The sequence below is a fragment of the Buteo buteo genome, chromosome 27 (assembly GCF_964188355.1).
Source record: "Buteo buteo chromosome 27, bButBut1.hap1.1, whole genome shotgun sequence".
In the NCBI taxonomy this organism is placed as follows: domain Eukaryota; kingdom Metazoa; phylum Chordata; class Aves; order Accipitriformes; family Accipitridae; genus Buteo; species Buteo buteo.
Genome location: NC_134197.1, coordinates 4,221,705 through 4,240,882, shown reverse-complemented (window position 1 = coordinate 4,240,882; position 19,178 = coordinate 4,221,705). Strand labels below are relative to the sequence as shown.

The window sequence follows — 19,178 nt, the reverse complement described above, 5'->3', positions numbered from 1 at the left end:
GGGAGAAAGCAAAATAGCAATGGGAAAGAGGGGAAAGCCTCAAGGATTTATGGCCAAGCATCAGGTGCAGCAGCAGACCTGGAAGCTCAGGTGGTGCTTTTCACCATCCAAATTCTTCCTTAAAATCCCCCTCCCCAGCCTTCCCCTGCCCTGCAGTACTAACCTGGCTTGGTCCCCACACCGGGATGCTGCCCATCCCGGGCAGACCTCTGCCTCCTGCCCAGCCGAACTTGCCCAAAGCCATCTATCTCTCCCACCTCCTCTTCCTTCTCACCAACCATCAGTTTTTGGCTCACGTAGCTCCCCAAACTGGCTCCCACAGGCTCTGGGTTTGCAGCCTCAGGGGCAGCCACAGAAACCCCCTTCCACCCGCTTCTGCAAAGCCAGACCCGGGTAACAAGTCTGCACGGTGCTGGGGAGGCTGTGGGGTGCACCCGTGGTGGTGGGAAACAAACAATTAGGCATAAAAGTGCTTTAGAAGAGACCCTGCTTCATGTGCATAAATTAATTGGGCCCTAATTCGGGGCAAACAGGCCACCACAGGCACTGGCAGCATCTTTTCCAGCTCTCCAGCAACGTGGGGACCAAGCAGCCATCACCGTGCTCCTCTGGGGTTAGGATGCAGGATGTTTAATTAGAAAAACTACCTTTTTTGTGCATCTCTAGAGGGAGGTTGAGCTGCCCTGGGGAAGTATTAGGGAAGCAGCACAGCAGCATCTCCCCTTCGCTGGTCCCCACAGATGCCCCATCCCATCCCACCAGGAGAAGTGGGTGGCTCCAATCCCCCGGAGCAAAGCACCGAAGCCAAAATTGCCTCGGCGGCTGCTGCCTGCGCCGCGGGCAGGAGAGCCAGGGCCAGCAGTGATCAGAGGAGAGCAGCTCCAATTAACCAGGCAAGCAGACGCCTGTAGGTCTCTCACACGCCCACGACGCAGCAACAGGCAGGTACAGCCCAGCGGCCTCGCCGTTCCAGCAGGCATCGGTCCCGGTTCTCTGGCCGCCGTGGGACAACAGCGGCGGTGCCGCCCCAAACACCTCCTCCGCTTTGCTTGCCCTACGGCACAGGACGGTAAGCACATACCTATACTCTTAAGAAAAGGGGCACGTTTTTCCCTCCGTTGCGTTCAGGGCTACAGGGACACTATTTTATTGCACCTTAAGGATGCGACAGTGGAAGCGAGCGGCTTTGGTCCCAGGGCTCTGCGTAACACCATCTACCGCAGGCTTTATGTCCAGCACACGCAGGAGAGCAGGAAAAAAGTCAAATAGCTCTGCCCTTTTTCTTTTTAGCTTGCTTTTAGTCAGCAGAGCATCAGCAAACAGCAACCTTGGTACCCAAGCGCCCGTAAGGGACAGCCCTGCTCGACTGTGGGAAAAGCCACGTGGGATGCCCCATGCTGGACCACAATCCAAAGTCAGGGCAGCCACGCAGACCCCAGCTCCGGTCTGCATCTCCATTTACACTGAGGAAGCACCTGCCTCAGATTTGTTTTACCTGGTGAAATCTGACCATTTCCAGATGCCATATCAGCTTTGTCAGCAGCATGCTACGAGAAAGCACACACAGCTGAGCCCTTTGTGTTAACCCATGGGCACAAGTAAAAGATTTTCACAGGCACTTGTTTCAGTTGCATGTTCAGGCATTGCTTTATTGCAGTTTTAAGTACATAGTTTTGGATCCAAGAAATAAAAACCAAGCAGCACTTTGCGATTCATCAGTTCCAGCATTTTAGTACTAAATAAGTGATACCCAGCTCTGGCACACACCATCAGGGCTACACCCCTCCTTACAGGGCACAGAACACAACCAGACTTTAACTACCAACTCCCTTTTTCCTAGGTGGCCTGGAGGAGAAATGCATAAATCCTCTGATGAAAAGATCCAGGGTGGAGGAAGAAGTTCTGCTTCCTGGAGAGAAGGTTTTTCCCTTCAGATTAAGTTACCTGTCACATCACCTCCCACTGCACCTGAGGAAGCAAAGCCCTGAACCCACCCAGGGTCATTTTGAAGAGTCAAACCCCCCCCCAGAGCAAGGAGAAGGAAGCTGCCACCCCCATCTTGTGTTGAGCAAAGCCCTTGAGATAGCTTCAACCTCTGGGGACTGAAAGGTACTAAGCAGAACCGTCCACAATCCATCAGCACTACAAAGATGGAGCAGCACCCAGCAGCTTGTTACAAACCTGCAACACATAGCATTTGCGCAATGCATCTGCTAGCAGAGCAGTACATATAGCTGCAGGGATGGATGCAGGGCACCAGAGCTTGCTGCAAGCTGGAGTCAAGAGCCACATCAACTCCATCCTTGCCTTCAGTTCAGCCTGCAGATAGAGGCCAAAGTTGGAGGGCTTGGGGAGGGAGGACTCCTCTCAGCAAGGGGCAGTGACTGACATGCCATGGAAACCTGAAATACAGGTCCTTAATATTAAAGGGCAGCTCTAGATCAATGGGCTCCAGGCTAGTGGATAGCATCTGGGAAGCAAGTTTCTCCTACTGCAATAGCTGCCTCTGACACAGCCTTCCTGCTAAAGAACCAGCATTTGTTCAGCACCTCCTGTGTCCAGACCCCAATAATTCCACAGGGAGTGGAGTAGCACACATAGGGGTGACAGTGACCCACCTTCCCCTGGCCAATTATCCTTCTCTGCTAGAAGGATGTCCTCTCACAGAAGTGGTTTCACCTGCAGAAGGGTGGAAAGACCTTTTGAATAGATTTTCAGAGCTGCTTCAGCCACTCCAAGTCAAGCCTAGAAGTTTCAGCACAAGCACCAAGACCAGCTGAATTTGGTGGTAACACCCTGCTCTCCAGCAGCTTAATGCAGTTAGGGAGTTTCTGGCTGTGCTTTCCACCCAGAAAACATGGCCAGGAGCTCCAAAACACTTCTGCAGCACCTTAAGACACTATGGAAAAGAGTCTATACTATTTGCAACAGCAGCTTATAAGGGAAAAAAAGGCAAGAATTACAAAGCCAGAAGTGCAATTTATTGACAAGTTTCAAAAGTAAAAAGACTCAGCATGTTTGCTCCTCTTGGTTTAGATGTCTGAGCTCTACCAAGACACCTCCACCCACCAGAGCTGTGTAGTGCTTCATCTTCAGAATTTGAAGTATTGCTTCTTCACTGAGAAATCATATAGTCCATCTTGGCCAGTCCCAGGCTGCAGATCTGGATTTTCCTAGGGGGAGGTTGATAGCCATCAGTTAAGTGTTCTGCATCTTAATAAACCTAAGCTTTTTGCACCAGCATTTGCCTGAAGCTTTTTTATAGCAGCTTACCATTTTATTCTTGTTTTAAAAAAACTCTGCTGCTGTAACAAGCTGTTAAGATCAGCTTGACTCTAACAGGACCCTTGGAGACCAGATCAGATCCTCCTGTTCTTTACAGCACACTGAAGCTGCAGCATCCCTGCGTCTCACACACAAAAAGCAGCCAAGACCACAGGCTCAGACATCAGAGGTAGAAGAAAAGAGCAGCTGGAGTGGTAGAACTCACTCAAATTAAATAGCCTGCTTGGAACAGCAACAAGCCAGGACTGCTTTGGAGAGATGTTCCCCCTGGCATCCAGCCCCTCAGGCAGGTGCCGGTGTGTAGGAGAGCATCCTTCACACACTTTTGCAGGGACATCCTGCAGACCCTGTTCTGGGCAAAGGACTACAACAGACATTTGCTCCCTGCTGCTGCAGTTCACATCTAGACTGAGCCGTGGCTCCGAGATCTGCCAAACTGCTAAGCCTCTTCCCTGATGTTTCCCCATCTGTGAGACTAAGGCTAGGACCAAGCATGGAATCTGTGACAGTCATGGGACTCTTGCAACTGCTAGCTGGTGTCCTATCCTCTTTTTCCATAAGTTCATTAGCATGAGAAGGGTCAAGTAATCCAAATGCAACCTGAGCACGGTTATCAGCTGAGTAGGAGGCTTCCATTCATAGTGACAAGCTAGCTCAGCTCCAAAGGAGGAAACTTCTCCACATTTGGTATTCATATCAGCAACTGCAGTAACTCCAGCTGATGCCAGTTTAAATTCCAGCAGCAAGATGCTATCAAGGCATCCATATCTGTTGTGCAACTCATCAGCTGACAACTCAGAGCTTTTACAGACCTTTAAAAGCAACTGGAACAAGCTGCAAGGACTACTCTAGTCATGTAGAGGTCTCTCCCAATAGCCTGTTTCAGCACCCTTAAAGTCTGTGCTTCATTCCACTGTGTAATAGCTTCATGTTTTCAGAGGAGAAACAGCAAGAGCTCACATACCTCACCAGAAAAGTATTTCTCTATGATATTCAGTGCAGCTTGGTAGACCATGTTGTTTTCATGAGTCTGCAAGGCTTCAATTTTCTCCAGACCATCAAACTCCTCCACCAGCAGACACAGCTTTTCTGTCTCTCCCAGCTTCTCAGCTGCCTGTACCATCAGATAACCAAGCAGGAAAATACAACCTTACATCAGTAACAAGTCTGAGAAGGTCTTTACTGTAAGACCCTGATCTAGAAGTCAAAGGACCACAGTCCCTACCTGATCCCAGGGATATGACTGCTATGTATATGAAACATCTAGTCCCTGCTGGGATTACTGCATAGTGGCTTGACTGCCAACCAAATGAGCTAGCCAAACCCTACTCAGCCACATCCACACACTGAGAAGGAGCAGGTGTGACCTGCCACCCAGAATTTCATTTGCAAAAGCCATTTCACTGGTTCAAAGGTGCTACAAGAAACAGGCTTTCAAGCAAGAGGCACATATACATCAGGTGGCAGGGAGCCAAGCTGAAATGCCCCCAGGACCACTTGATTCCTCTGCAGCTGCATTTCTGCAACACCTTCACCTCTGTCCAGCTCAGGGCTTAAACATAACCTCTTTTCCTTTCCAGAAGGAGACCAAAGTCACAGAAGGGGAAGACACTTTGGGAACTTAATCTTGTCAGGCCCTTTGGACAACCCAAGAGTGTTCAAGAACAAGTTAGACAACATGAAGTCTACCTCTTACTCCTGCAAGATCAGCAGCTGCTGTTAAACCACGCAATGTAAGCATTCAGCTCACACCTTGCTGCTCTTTTGGAGAAGGAATGCCAAGACATGGGAGATCTTACCAGGAAGAGATTTGAAATGGTATCCAGGATGACCAGGAGAGTTTTGCTGTCTTTGGCCAAGAGCAGGTTGAGCAGAGGTTTGAGGACCCCAGACTGGACAAGCTCCACCACCTGCTCCACAGTACCTCCTGTCGTGAAGTTGGCCACTGCCCACACAGCCTCCTTCTGAGCTTTGAAGTCCCCCTGGAAAAGCAGCACAGTGAAGGCACTCCCAAGCTTTAACATCCATCTGAGATCAGCGTGAGGTAAGGATAGCTATTTCCCTTTTATTCCACTTGGGCTGACCCACCTTCCCCAGCACCGAGTGATGGACAGACACCTGGAAGAGCTACAAGAGCAGCTCCAAGCCATGCTTTCACACAGGCGTACTCACAAGTCTGAGTGCCCAGGCTCTCAGCCTTGAAGCAGATTGCCGAGGTGGGCAAGTGCTTCACAAATGAGGCATCGTGGACCTCATGAACCTCAGCATTGCTTCTGCAGCAGCTGGATGTGCAGCTCCGCACCCATCCCTTACCTTATCGAGCAGCTCCACCAGAGGTGGCAACAACCCACAGGTGATGATTTGCTGGATCTGCCGGCAAGGACCTGCTGCAATGTTACTGAGCATCCACGCGGCTTCCTTCTGTATGGTTGGCTTTGCATGTCGCAGGAGACTGGGCAGGACAGCCAAGACACCAGCATCAATAGCTGCCTGGGTCTGCTCATCAGTCCCTGTGACCACATTCCCTATGGCACGGAGAGCTGGAGTCTAGACAGAGATTAAAAGGAGATGAGGAGAATCCATACCTCAAGGGATACATGCCAGAAAGTCCAGTGAGATCCCTCACTAAGTGCTTGATCCTTCAAATAAGGAAAGCATTGTGGGTGGTTACTGTTGTATTTACAGATCTATTGTCCTCCCGTTTTGCTCTAAGCTGCTTTACAGTCTCCATCCAGTCTGCCAGCCACAGCAAGCTGGAACAGAGCTGTGGCTTGACCAACAACCAAGTAGTACTGCCATCTGAGGAGACAGCAGACCACACTAGCCACTTACAGTAAGGACACATGCCTTCCCTCCCTTCAGATGTTCCTCCATGAAGGGACCAGAGGCTGGAGATTGCTGATTGTTTCTTACCATAACAATCAATTCTGGGCTGGCCATGAGTTCCACTAGCCTTGGGAGAATCCCTGTATCCACCACAATTTGGATGCGATCGTTGGAGCCATCTGTCAGATAGGAAACGGCCCAGCAGGAGTCAGAAATTATTTCCTTGTCCTCATGTTCCAGGAGGCAGGTGAGGACTGGCAGCATCTTCTTCACCGCATCCAGGCAAGGGTAGGGGTTCTTGTTCCTACAGAGGTTTGACAGTGTCCATGTGATGTTCCTCAGGAATCCAACCTGAAACACAAGGGAGGTGTAAGACTCTCACTGCAGTAACAAGTGAGGAAGAGGCAGCACCCTGGTCCCTACAGCTCAGAGATGTTATCCAGTAGCCAGAAGCTGAAGAAGGGACACAAAACAGGTGACTAAAACAGTAGATTCACCCCCTCCCTCCACAATACTAAGTTCCAATAACTTCAGCTCTAGTGGTGTGACAAGCTACTATGACTAACAAAGGTGCCAAACAGCTTACTTGCTGGGCCCCTGGGACAAGTTACAGAGCATTCTTCAGACACAATCAGGCATTTGTTTTTTAATACCAGCATTATTAAATATTAGCAACTCATTGTTCTAGAGTAGGGCCCCTCAAGGATTTGATTAAGTTGCATCATTCAGACAGTTCATCCCAATAAGGATGCTCCCAGGAGAGCAGTGGAGCTACATCGAAAGCATTGCAGCTACCAAGGTGTGTGTATATATGAACTGGTGCTTTGTCATGTTTCTTCCACATGGCTCCCTAAGAGGAGGCAAGGGTGAGCTGGGCTAACAACAGAGCAGCAAGAAAAGTTGATTATTTTTAAAAACATCTTGCAATGTAAACTCACAGAAGGCCTAGAGGGTGTTTTCTTAATGCCAGCCTGAAAGGCCTTAGTTATGCCTAAAGGCTACAGCTTCCACCACACCCAGGGATGGGAAATCTGGAGGCATTGGTACTGCTGTTACGGCCTGAGAGCTTCTCAGTCCACCTTATGCTTCTCTGAGAAGGTCCTTCTCCCCCAGAGACCAAGAAAGCAGTGGGGCAGGCACCATTGCAGAAGGGCACAGATAAGCCACAAGCCCAACAGTTTAGAGCTACCCAAAAAGCAGCAGGAAGAAGCTTGAAGGGCAAGTTCAGCCCTTCCACATGCATATGCAAGTCTACCTCGCACCAGTTTCATCTTATTCCCAGCATGAGATGGTCAAAGCTGGATAGGAAAGCTAAGACTAGAAGACATCACATTGACTTGAAGACTGTCTGCTTGGCATCCCCAGCTTTGTATGTAGCTGAGAGGCAGGGTCATTAAAAGCAGTTAGGACAAGGTCTTATTCAATTATACAAACAGCTTGTGGTTTATAAGGCAGATGATAGACCACCATTCACCCATTACCCAAGTGATTAAGAGCTGTTAAGTCAAGAAAATGAAGGTTATTTACTGGAGTCACAGGTGACACCAGAGCCAGCAAGGGAGGAATCGCATTGCAATTGATAAGAGCATCCCTGTACAGAGGACCATCACCTGTAGAGATGAAAAAGGGTTGTTTATTGCATCTGCCCAAGTCACAAGACAGTCAATATCAAATAGCAATCAGACCTGCAGGCACAGGCCAGGGCTGGGTGTCTGGGCTCACTGACCAGCCACACACCATTAAGTATTTTGAGTTGGGGAGGATTTTCCAGGTAGACTGGAATGCCATCATGGCTAGCTTGTGGCAGGCTAACCAGACATGGCCCATTCTGTTCTCCCTACTGACAATACTAGTGGGTTAGACCATCCCAGCAGGATGGAGTCTTGCACTTGGCTTTGGCCGAAATCCTCTTGCAGAACCAACACGGGGTCTCAAAGGCTGCCAGGCCACGTGAAGGCACTGAAGGGCTAAGGGTTTCAATAGGGGCAGCATCTTGGAGACAAAGCTGTAGGGAGACATGGCTATCTTGAGGACCACCAATATTTTTAGCTCCCCAGCACTGGCTTGGACAGTGACCCCTCTGCACATCCCTAAGCCCAGTCCTGGAGACATCTGCTTACCTGCAATGTTGCCCAGTGCCCACACAGCCTGCTCGCTGATGTGCATGTGTGGGGAGGACAGGAGGGAGATGAAGGCTGGGATGGCACCTCCTTCCACCACCGCCCTGGTGTGTTCAGAGGTGCCAGAGGCAATGTTAGTCAGTGCCCAGGCTGCTTCGAACTGCAAAGGAGCATTGTCAGCATGGGTCAGGAATTCAACCAGCCTGGGGATGATCCCCAGCTCGATGATCTGATTGATAGGAGGGTCCTTCTGCCTGGACAGCATTCTTCTGCAAGAGAAGACAGCACACAGACTGCCGTGAGAAGCCATGTGGTGCCATGACAGACCATAATCCTGTGGCCACATTCAAGGCTGTGTGTGGCCTGCGAGGGAAGCAGCCCCTGTTAAGAGATGCTTGTTCAGCATCCCATGTCACCAAACCCTCTGGCAGAGGAGTTGCCATAGAGGCTTCTGCAGGAGACACATCTAAGAAGATGCTGAAGCAACAGCAGTGTGTATTAGAGTGCAATACTTCACACATCCTTTTGGGACCATGACAGCATTATTCCGTGCTCCCCACCTTGCAGGGATTTGAGACAGTAAAAAAAAATCAATACCTGCAATTTGTTCTCTTACAGCCTGCAAGCCTGCCTCTGCTGCTCCCCAGCCCAGGAGCACCAGCCAGCCCCACACAGACCAGAGATCACATTTTAAATGATTTTCCACAGACTGTTTTTCCAGCTGAAAACCAGAATCAGCAACTCCCTGCTGCCATTCTGCCTCACACCAGCACAGAATCATGTGGAGCTGCCAGGGAGATGGGATCAGGGCATCGATCAAGTTAAAGAAAGCCAGAAAAAGAAATGCTTTCACCCAGATCTGCTTTCCAGCCTGGTTCACGAGTGCTGGCAGAGAGTAGCAGGGAGGTGTGAACCCACAGCTCAGAGCTGCATTAGTGCTGCCACTGGTACCCCACCATGGCTCGGTGGGCTGTCAGGGCACCCTGGGTGCAGGCAGGCTTGGTTTGGGCAGGCAGAAAGCCAGCTCCGTGCTGCACAGCAGATGAGGGAGTTAGTCATGACATGCCCCTTTAGGAAGGGTCTGCTGTGGCCAGCCCCCGGTTAACACCTTGGGAGGAAAGCTTGTGATCTGCTCACCATGAGCAGACATCCTCACAGCCATTGGGAACAGTGCCGGTCCCCCAGCATGGGGGCAGAGCACTGATGTGGCAGGTCAAGCCAGCCAAGGAAGCACCAGCACCAATGCAGCCTCTCCTGGACTCTCAGGAGACATCCCTGCTGCCAGCTGGGTGATGATGGCACCCTGCGATCCCTCCTACTCCCCCCCAGATTGGGACAACCTTGCTCAGCTTTGACCCTTACAAAGCCAGGCTCCCCAGCCCTTGTCCTGCCCAAGCCTTTGGCACTTGATTTCTTGTAGGAACCAACACGATCCCTGCCCCAGCACAGGGACAGCAAGGGGGGCAGCTCCAGGGGCCACAGCCAAACCCTTGGTTAGGTCCAACAACCACACAGGTCCCTGCCAGAGACACTGCCCAGGACCATGACAGAGCCAAGCAAGGCATCCAGGGCACAAAACAGGCACCAGCTGAGATTCCTCAGGGCAGTTCAGGTTACCAGGCTCCTTCCCCCTTCATCATCTCTTCAGAGAGCTCTTCTAACAGGAAGAAATGCCTTCTGCCAACAGGACCCACCACAGCTCCATCAGCCACCTCCCTCCCAGCACAGAGCAGCCGGGCAGCATACCTGGTGTCCTGCGTAGCCTGCAGCTGCAGCTCAGCATTGCTCCCATTCACAGCTTCAGCGATTTCCTCCAAGGACAGCTGAATAATCTGTGTCACAGGGAATGATTCAGAGTCAGATGGCAAGCCAGGACTCCCTCCAGTTTAATCTCTGCAGTCAATCAGCTGTCTAGACCCGAGTCAGTCACCACTTCATATCTAAGCAATGTCTATTCTTTATGCAATGCAGTTTCAAGATGAGACAGAGGAGGAGAATCCACAAAAGCCTTCGAGGCAACTAATCCTTATAATCAAGCACAGAAAGAGTCACTGACACACCATAATGGGCCTACAAACTCAGTAATTACCCCTCGCTGCACAGGGAGCCAGACGAGGAGCTTTGCCAGCTCCCAGCTAGCTGCAGCACCAGCCAGTTCTACCTGCCATCGAGGGAAGCCACATGGGACATCATCTCCATGCAAAGCAACACTGAAAAAGTCTAGGCAGTCTAAAACACTCCCCAGCACTGGGCATGGTGATCAGGAACAGCACTGGCTATTTAACCCAGGTCACCCAAGCCAGACTTGGTAGTGGTCCAAGTAGATGATACCTACTGCACAAGCTGCAGCACTGATCCTGCCCAGGTGCAGAGCACCCAGCACCCACCTCATTTCTTTTGTCTTCTACTGGAGAGAGAGTCTCATCCATCAAACTGAATGAAATACTCCTGCGCTTGAGGATCTGCTCATCCTTCTTGGCCTTTCGCAGCTCAATGTTCACCTCCACTCTCTGCCGCCGCAGGGTCTGGAGGGGAGGAGAAGGACACCATCCCACCGGTGTCTGCATCACCCCATTCCCCTAAGGAGCTCACCTCTACTCAGCTCTGTAACCCTCTGCCCCAACTTCCCTACATGAGGAGTGCAGAGCCAGCAACTGCTCTCAGGCAGCTCCTTGCTATGGCCTGGAGGGTTATGTAGGAGATGAGACAGAATAAAGCCTCTCACTTCGTGCCTCCCAAGAACATGGGCTGCTGGATGAACCAGCAACCAGTGGATGTTTTTAAAAGTAAATTTTCTGAACCTGAAAGGCAAACCCTCATGTCCTCCACTGGTTTAAAGCAAGCTGACAGATCCCATGGTCTGACATCTCATACCAGCCCCCTCTCCGCTGGGATAACTGCTGCTGAGAGCTCAGCAGGCTGGGGCTGAACCATCTCCCTTCCCCAGCACACTCACTGGTGCATCTCAGAGTCACCCACCCAAAACTCACGTCCCCCTTGCCTGTGCCACCACACTCCTCACCACATCTCAAAAGCTAAGTGACCATCCCTGCTGGCAGAGCCACCCTCCCACCCCCATTTGCTACCCCGTACAGGTAGATTTGGGGACAATTGCCCTTCCGAAGCCTTCACATCAGCTCCTGCCAACAGGCAAAGCCACAGTGGGCTCTGCCGTCATCCAAAGAGGATGGCACAGGCAGGTGGTGGAGGTGGGTACTTACAGCTGCATCCTTGCCCTTGTTCTTGAATTTCCTCATCCGCTCACTCTGCTCATTTGTAACTGGCATCTTGGCAGGTTTGAGAGAAGTGCCAGCTGAAAGTCTTTACATGCTTTTGGGGTTCAGAACAGAGCAGGGTCAGGTCACAACCACACCAGCAACATCCACCCCCATCCACAGAGGGGTCCCCCACTCCCACCAATAGCCTGTGCCACACATTTTCTCCCCCACTTCCCCAGCACAGGAGATGCTGGGGGTCCCCTGCCCTAAGCAGAGCTCAGCAGGATCTTCACACACTGCAGCTGAGCCACTGAACTAAATGCAAGCATAACCTACCACTTAATATCGGGCTACAAAATTTACAGCTGCTGCTGTAATCCCAGGAGGGAGCTGGACACACCACTTCTCATTGTTATAGTAACACCACCTTCCTCCTGGTCTGGTCCCAGGGCTTTCAGTTTTACTTGGACACAGAGCCCAAGCCTGGCAAGGCCTTTTGCCTCCAAAAGGATCAGCTTAAGATCTGATTTAAGGACAAGTAGCCACATCCAAGCCTACACTCTCACCCCACCACGCAGCTCAGCTTGGGCTTCCTACACCAGGGTTCCCCCACTAGGAAAGACACAAGGTCACATACAGTGGCACAAAGTGACCAAGTTCAACTAAGCAAAGAGTTCTCCTAGAAACCCAGCTACTAGTAAGGACTGCCAGGTGAAAAACATTAAATAGGGACAGGTAAAACCATTTCTAAAATTCTAGTGAGAGAACCACAGACATAGCCACAAATAAGACCAAGAGCAGGCCTTCAGACAGTTTTTGTCAGAAAAAGCAAGGCTTCCACCCAGCAGAAGCAGTGGTGTTTTCAGAGCAGCCAGATACCACCAAGGGCCCCCCAAAGCCAGGCTGTGCATCAACACACACCAGTGGTACATCTCCACCTTCCCTCCAGGCTTACAGCCAACACCTGGGGCTCAGAGCAGCCTCCAAGAACTCCCCTTACTTCATCTTTCCAAGTTTAAGGACTTGGGTTTGTTTTTTTTATCCTTTCTCCCTATTTCCTGCCCCAGGAACCAAGGCTAGATACCAGCAGCATCAGCTCTTTACCCCAACACTGCAGCCAGCCACCAAGCCACAGACATCCTCCAGCTCCTGGAGGGACCAGGATGAGCCACATCTTGGCTCAAGCCAATTACATCCCATAGCCTTAAACCCAACAGTCAAACTTCAAGAACTGCTTCAGCTTCCCTTCCTCTGTTTTCCCCTCCAACAGAAGAGAACAGTAACCACCCAAAAGGCCTCTTCTTTTGGGGGAACTTCCCCCACCCTGACACCAGCTAAGCAGGAGACCCAGCAGAGTCCAACCAGCAGCCCCATACTCATCATAGGATGGAAGAAAACAATCAGACACCCAACACCCCAAAGATGAAAAAAGCTACTTACCCCAGCTCTCTCTCATACCCCATTGCCCTCAGACTGCCTCTTTTATTGCCCCCATGAAGCCACATACCCCCCAGTTCTCCCCCAGGATTGGCTCTTCCCAGTACAGCCTCCTCGTTATCTCCAGCTGCTCCTTTACCATGGCCCACCTGGATGCACCTGGAGGAGGATGGATGGTGATGCCTTCCCTCCCGAGCTGCCCCGCTCCCCTCTCCCACCCACCTCCTCCACACTTTTACGCTTTGCCCATTTTGGCCTTGTCTGTGGCCAGACCCTTCATGGGACGCGCCAGCCTGCACCCACGCAATATTTTGTGACGCAGGGGACAATCCGGGTGCTGCCTCCCCATCGCCGTGCGGGTCAGGGGCAGTGCAGGGGACGGGCGGTCTGGGGATGCCCCTTTTTTGTCCAGGTAGCTGGAAGGTCCTTCTGAGCGGTGATGCAAGCCAGGAGAGCAGCCGCCTTCGGTTAGCGGGGACCAGGACCATGGAGCCAGGTGGTAGCTGAGGGGAATTGGCCGCAAAGAGCTTGCAAGTGGGCTAAGACAGGATTAAAAAACTTGGAGCCGCAGCAGGCGCTGAGCTGCTGGCTGGCACAGGCGGGAGCCCGGCAGGGCTGCGGCAGGAGGTAGCATAGAGAGAAACCCAGCAGGAACCTATTATCTTCATAAGTCCTTTAGATTTTGGCCAGGAGCTGCTGGGCAGCTCTTATCACGCTACATTATGTGCCTATCACAGTCTCCATCAGCTTTAGTCAAGAAATCGTTTGCTTTTGCGGTGCCCTAACACCAGTTACGCGCTGATGCTCGGGCTGCTCGCACAGCTTGTCCTCCTGCCTGCGCCACCGCTGTGGCCAACAGGGCTAACAAAAATAACCCTCAAAATAACCACTCGCAGCGGGGTTTGGCTACAGCACCGCGGGCAGTTCTGGGGACTCTGAAGTGCTGAAGGCATCCTGGTTTTGCAAGCCCTCCGAGCCATCGCCTTTTTTAGCAAAGCCCTGTAAAACTCACTCCGTACACTTCCATGTGTGCAGAGGTGCCAGCCCGGTCCAGCTGATGGGGAAAAAAGGAGCAGCGTTTGCCAAATGGGTAGGGAAAGCAGCTATTAAAATATTTAATTAAAACCTGATTTTAAATTACTTAACATCTTTTTCAGTGAGGGAGATGGGGAGCACAGTAATTCAGAGCGGGCGCCTGGGCTCGCTGCAGGAAGGTGGGAATGAGATGGTGCTGGGAGGCAGCGGGGAGCAGCACCCACCGCCGGGGTCTGCACCCTCCGCACCCCCGGGAACACAGCCTGGGCCTTCGTACCCTGCCAGCCACGCACACAGGAGCCATTTCAAACTAAATTATATGAGTTACAGGGAACAACTAGTTCACTGTGTGGCTATTTCCAGCATGGAAATACCTATGGAAATACGCTGTGCAATACCCAAGCGGCTTTAAGTCATGGATTCAAATCCTGGGGTCATACCAATTCTCCCTTTCAAGGCAAATGAAACAAGTTGTACAAAGCTCTGTGCAGAAGCTGATGTCGGGGGTGTTGAGAGAAGACCTTCAGATAAATCTGTTGTTTGTGGGCATTAAAAAGACAGTTGTGCTAATCCTAGATGCTATATTTTTAAGCTTCAAGTGCCACCGGTTGCATTATCTTGTTTCTTGGCTGCTTGAGACAGGAAAATTACATTTCAATTGCTTTTTAATTCAGCTTAATCTGGTGCAAAAGTTAGTGTGCACCCTCTAATTTTGTTTTCTGAGCGGTTTGTTTCCGCTAATTCCTAATCAGCCAACGCTAAATCAAAACAGGCCTGGTTCAAGCTGAAATAGATGAGTCCTCACAACCTTGCCAAGCAGTTTAATTAAATTGGCTTAAAATCACGCCCCAAGATACGTGGGGCCAGCCTCCTGCATAGGCCAGCCCTCAGCATTTGCTCCTCTGCCCGGAGAGCTCTCTTGCCCAAGGTGCTGCAGGATACGGCTGTACAACAAGGCTGCGAGAAGTTTATCGTTATCCTGGGCTGCTCTTTCCTTCTCTGCCCTTTCCATTCCATCTCCACCTGCCAAGTGCAATCAGACCCATCCCGTTCAGTTGCTCCGTCACTGCCAGCGCGGGGAGGGAGAGGATGGGGAGAGAAAAACATGGACAAATTGATTAGCAGCCCCCCTTCTCAGCCTTCGCTTCAGTCACTGATGGCATGAGAGGTGGCATCGCCGAGCGCTCGGCCCCAGGAGCAGGCAGAGGATGAGCGGGGCTGATTTCAACCCGTGCTGAGGACACGGGCAGATCAATATTTGCCCAACGGAAAAGGGAACAACCGCTGGAGGAAAAAAAGAAACGTTTCGGTTTTCAGCATAATAAGAGGGTATCACAGCTAATGGAGAAGAAAGGAGATAAAACCCTAAATCTACATGACAGTGTCCCCTGAGCTCAGCCTTGTGTGCTCAAGCTGAAAATCCACATCATGACAGGTATGAAAAGCTGCAGTTCCAGTTTAGAGGTTTGCTTTGGGGCTGCTCTCTTCCACCCTGCCACCCTTCACCCTGCGCTCCCACCGCGGCACTGCAGGTTAGTTAGACTGGGACTGGTGGTAGATTGGAAAATACCAGTTTTCAGCCCTGAGACGAAAGCACTGATTTTTACTTCTCTGTTTTTTCATGTTTCTTTAATAGGTTTATCCTGACTGCATGCGGAGTAAGGTACTGGTCAGGAAAAATATCGGTGTGTGGCATCTCCGCAGCGGGGTTAGAAGAGGCAGGAACAGCCCAGGCTCCATCACGGGAGGTTGCACGGCCACAGCAGCTGGTCGGAGCAATCCCTCTGTGAAAGGAGAACCTCACCTGGCAGAGAGCGAGCAAAGGCAGGGATTCCTGCCAACCCCCCGAACGTCTGCTCTCAGACAGCGTATTTTCTCCATCAGGTCTAATGTAGTCCATTAAGTTAATATCAACAAATTAATTTTACTTATTAGTTACAGTAACACCAAGGAAATAATCCATTTGGGTCCCTGAACCAGCTGCCGAGGTAACTGCTGGTGGATGCGGGGCCATTCCCAAGCGTGGCAGGGATGGAGCCTGGAAATTCCTCCTTTTTTGGTTGGGATGCATCCTCCCGGCACACGATCCTGGAGGGAGGCAGCGCTAACTCCGCAGCCTGTACCGGTTCCCCCTGGGGAGGCAGACATCAGGCAGCCGGTGACCTCCCCACCGCCAGCCATTAGATTCATTTCAGTCCTATTGTTCGTGCAGCAGCCACGGGTTTGTGTCGAGATCAGAGCCGCATTGTGCCAGGCACTAAACAAGCACATAATAAGTGACAGCCCCTGTCCGTTACAGTCTATCTAATCAGGACATGCAGAAGGTGGGAGAAGGGATTTATTGTTATCCTTGTCTTACTGCTGAGCCAGAGGCAAAGCTGAGCTCCGCAGCTGGATTTTCTGAGGCTCAAGGTGCAGCTTGTTGTTTCCCCTAATTTAGTGTAGCAGCCTCAAAAAAGTGGTCCTGCTTTTCTCCCCCTCCCTGACTTTTCTCCCCCTCCTCCTCTGCAGCCGGGCAGCCATGGGGATGCGTCAGTTCAGACAGCTCATTTGCAGGGAAAGCAACCCACGAAAATAAAGAAAGAAGTATGGTTTTTCCATCAGTTTGGTTGAAACAGCTCCTGCTGTGGCCATGGGATCGTTAGAGCTGGTGGACAAGGAGGAGAGGTGTCCCCGAGGGCAGGCAGCAGCGCAGCAGCGCATCTTGAATTGCCAGCAGTTACGGGCAGGTCAGGGCAAACTGGTCCCCAGTCCAGTTCCTCATCCCTGCGGTGGGTACAGGAACGTACCAGGGCTCTGCGATGGGATGGCACCAAGAGGAGGGAAGCCTGTCTTAAACACAGCTTAATTTTCTCCCAAATACCTGGGCATTTGGCCCATTTAAGCGGGTTTGATAAATACCAACTCTGCTGTGGTCGCCCGCTGTGCTGTGGGACATCTCCACTCCCGCGATCCTAGTTCAAGTTTGCCAGGAGTTTTTATGGGGTTGAGCAAATAGACTGTTCACGCCTAACACTTCTATGAGGTTATATGGACCAGAAAACTTGTCCCTCTCTCTGGTGCTTTTTAAGGCACAGTGTTCTTCAGTGCCTTTTTCCAGCCCAGAAACTCAGGAATGTAGGTGCTGAAAAAAAAAAGAGAAAAAAAAAGTCACATTGCTGTTATACAGGAGAGATTTATATTTATTGACAAAGAGGCCTGGCAGAGTTGGGAATTCCCTAGGAATTAAGGAGAAGGGAATTGCTGTGCGGGAAGACAGCTTGTAAAGCGGGTGATGCCAGGAAGCGTAACACCAACCGCTTATCCCATCAGCTGGGCTGGAGTTGGTGGGAGCTGCTGCGGAGCTGACTGAGCCTGGGGAAGGAGCACAGCTAATGGTGTGAGTTGTGGGAGCCCTTTCCCACTTGCCAAATGCAGTTGTTAATGTCCATTAGGCAGACGGTGTAAGCGGATGCCCCAGAAAACCAGCACAGCCCTGGAGGGCCTGTAACTCCACACCCGGCTGAACGTTAAGGAACTAATTTTAACTTCTAAGCAGCATCCTTTCTGCCAGCCACGGAGGGATTAGAGTAACAGTTTTTGAAATTATTTAAAAATAACATCAGACTTAATCATAGCTATTTATTAAATCCATTATCCTCTGTCAGTTATGGGACACTGATTTATTCAGCTGCAGAAACTATAATCACCTATGGCCAAAAGTCTTACTTTTTTTTTTTTTTTCCCTAACGGAGCCCAGTAATAATTATTCCTTTAGTCCCTGAATCTGTAACTCAAGGAACTGAAACAGAGAAATCTATGGTGAATTTGGGGATGAGGCACAACAGAGTGATGGAGAAACCTCGGACTTCATGAAAAAACACATAATTTTGTATAACTCATGTGTGACCTTGCTCCATGGCACCTAGCAGGAGAAAGGCTAAGGAGTGGAGTACCTTGTAAATCATGTAGGGGGGAGAAACCCCATGAAAACCCCAGAAAACTCCCATAAATCACAGGGTCTTGAGCTTCTGGATGCCACGCTGCTGTCAGGGAGCCCACATGCAGCTTAATTAGACGAGGAGATGAGCTTTCCCCTTCTCCTGCGCACACAGTGCTGGTCCTGCGGTTTTCCTCGGCGGGGAGGGCTGCCAGATGGCTGTTCACCTTGCTCCCACGCCTCTGATTATCACAGCATTTCAACAGAAATTACTGTCTTCGTTTAAAATGTGTATTTAGGGGCCTTTCCTTGAAAGCCATGCTTAGGAAATGCTAAAAAGAGGATTCAACATGCATATTCCACCTGATCCCAGAAGCTGAAGATAATTTTTTGCTAAGCCCAGGGGCAATATTCATCTCTGTTTTGACTGCTTCACATCTTGTACACACACTGATTTAGTAATGAGCTTTTTTTTGGGGGGGAGAGGGGGGGCAGTAATTACATCTCACCGTGCCATCTCCTTCCTGCCACTCCACGGCTCGGAGGTTTGTCCTGGACAAGCCGGTGGGAGCAGGTCCCTCCGCACCGGCACAGCCCCTGGGCAGCACCATCCAGCTGGTGTGATCCTCCAAGCAGATTTGTTTTAACTGGAGCGGCTTGCATTAGGGGATCAGATACGTAAAAATGTGGACTCAAATTCTGCATGTCACTCCAAGCGGGCAGGTAATTGGTGTGGTCCATTTTTCTGAGGCTGAGGCACACAACTCCCTGGGAAAAAGGGCAACAAGGGGAGGAGGAATGGCAGAGCCCTCTCCTGCCTGCTCTGTCTTGTCTTTTCTGCTCCTCACTGTTACAGAGTAAAGCGAAGAGGAGGTGCCCGCAGCACAAACGGAGCGTTCCAGCGGGTGATCTCCCAAACACAGACGGTGAAAGCCCTGCAGACCTGCTAACGAAGCTGCTGATGGCTTATGTTGAGACCCTGGCAATCATAGCCCATGGTGAGGACTAGGGCTGTGGTTCTACTGGTGTCCTTGTCCAGGGCTGTGGTTTTACTGGTGTCCTCGTCCAGGGCTGTGGTTCTACTGGTGTCCTCGTCCAGGGCTGTGGTTTTACTGGTGTCCTCGTCCAGGGCTGTGGTTTTACTGGTGTCCTCATCCAGGGCTGTGTTTTACTGGTGTCCTCATCCAGGGCTGTGGTTTTACTGGTGTCCTCGTCCAGGGCTGTGGATGGTGAGCCAGTCAGAGATGGGGTGGAAAGAAGTCCCAGGTCTGTGCTGGAAGGGACAGACCCAGGGACAGTCCCAGGACGGGGCTGGGATTCGGGACCATTTTGTGGGTT

At 51.0% G+C, this 19,178-nt stretch overlaps 1 protein-coding gene across 1 annotated transcript; it reads right to left on the bottom strand.

Moving 5' to 3' along the window:
* Positions 1-2,912: 2,912 nt before the first annotated feature.
* Positions 2,913-11,518, bottom strand: KPNA7 (karyopherin subunit alpha 7). Its single transcript, XM_075058297.1, has 10 exons — positions 11,453-11,518; positions 10,619-10,756; positions 9,978-10,063; positions 8,232-8,500; positions 7,639-7,721; positions 6,199-6,462; positions 5,599-5,832; positions 5,085-5,267; positions 4,250-4,399; positions 2,913-3,173 (listed from the first exon to the last, which is right to left on the bottom strand). Exons 1-10 carry the CDS (start codon positions 11,516-11,518, stop codon positions 3,093-3,095), a joined length of 1,554 nt encoding a protein of 517 aa, XP_074914398.1. The 3' UTR covers positions 2,913-3,092.
* Between the last annotated feature and the right edge of the window lie 7,660 nt (positions 11,519-19,178).

Coding starts and splice junctions, on each gene's coding strand:
- KPNA7 (XM_075058297.1), bottom strand. CDS start 11,518: ATGCCAGTTACAAATGAGCAGAGTGAGCGGATGAGGAAATTCAAGAAC. Junction 5,268..5,598: donor TGGTGGAGCTGCTCGATAAG/GTAAGGGATGGG, acceptor CTGCTTTTCCAG/GGGGACTTCAAAGCTCAGAA. Junction 3,174..4,249: donor AGAAATACTTTTCTGGTGAG/GTATGTGAGCTC, acceptor ACCTCCCCCTAG/GAAAATCCAGATCTGCAGCC.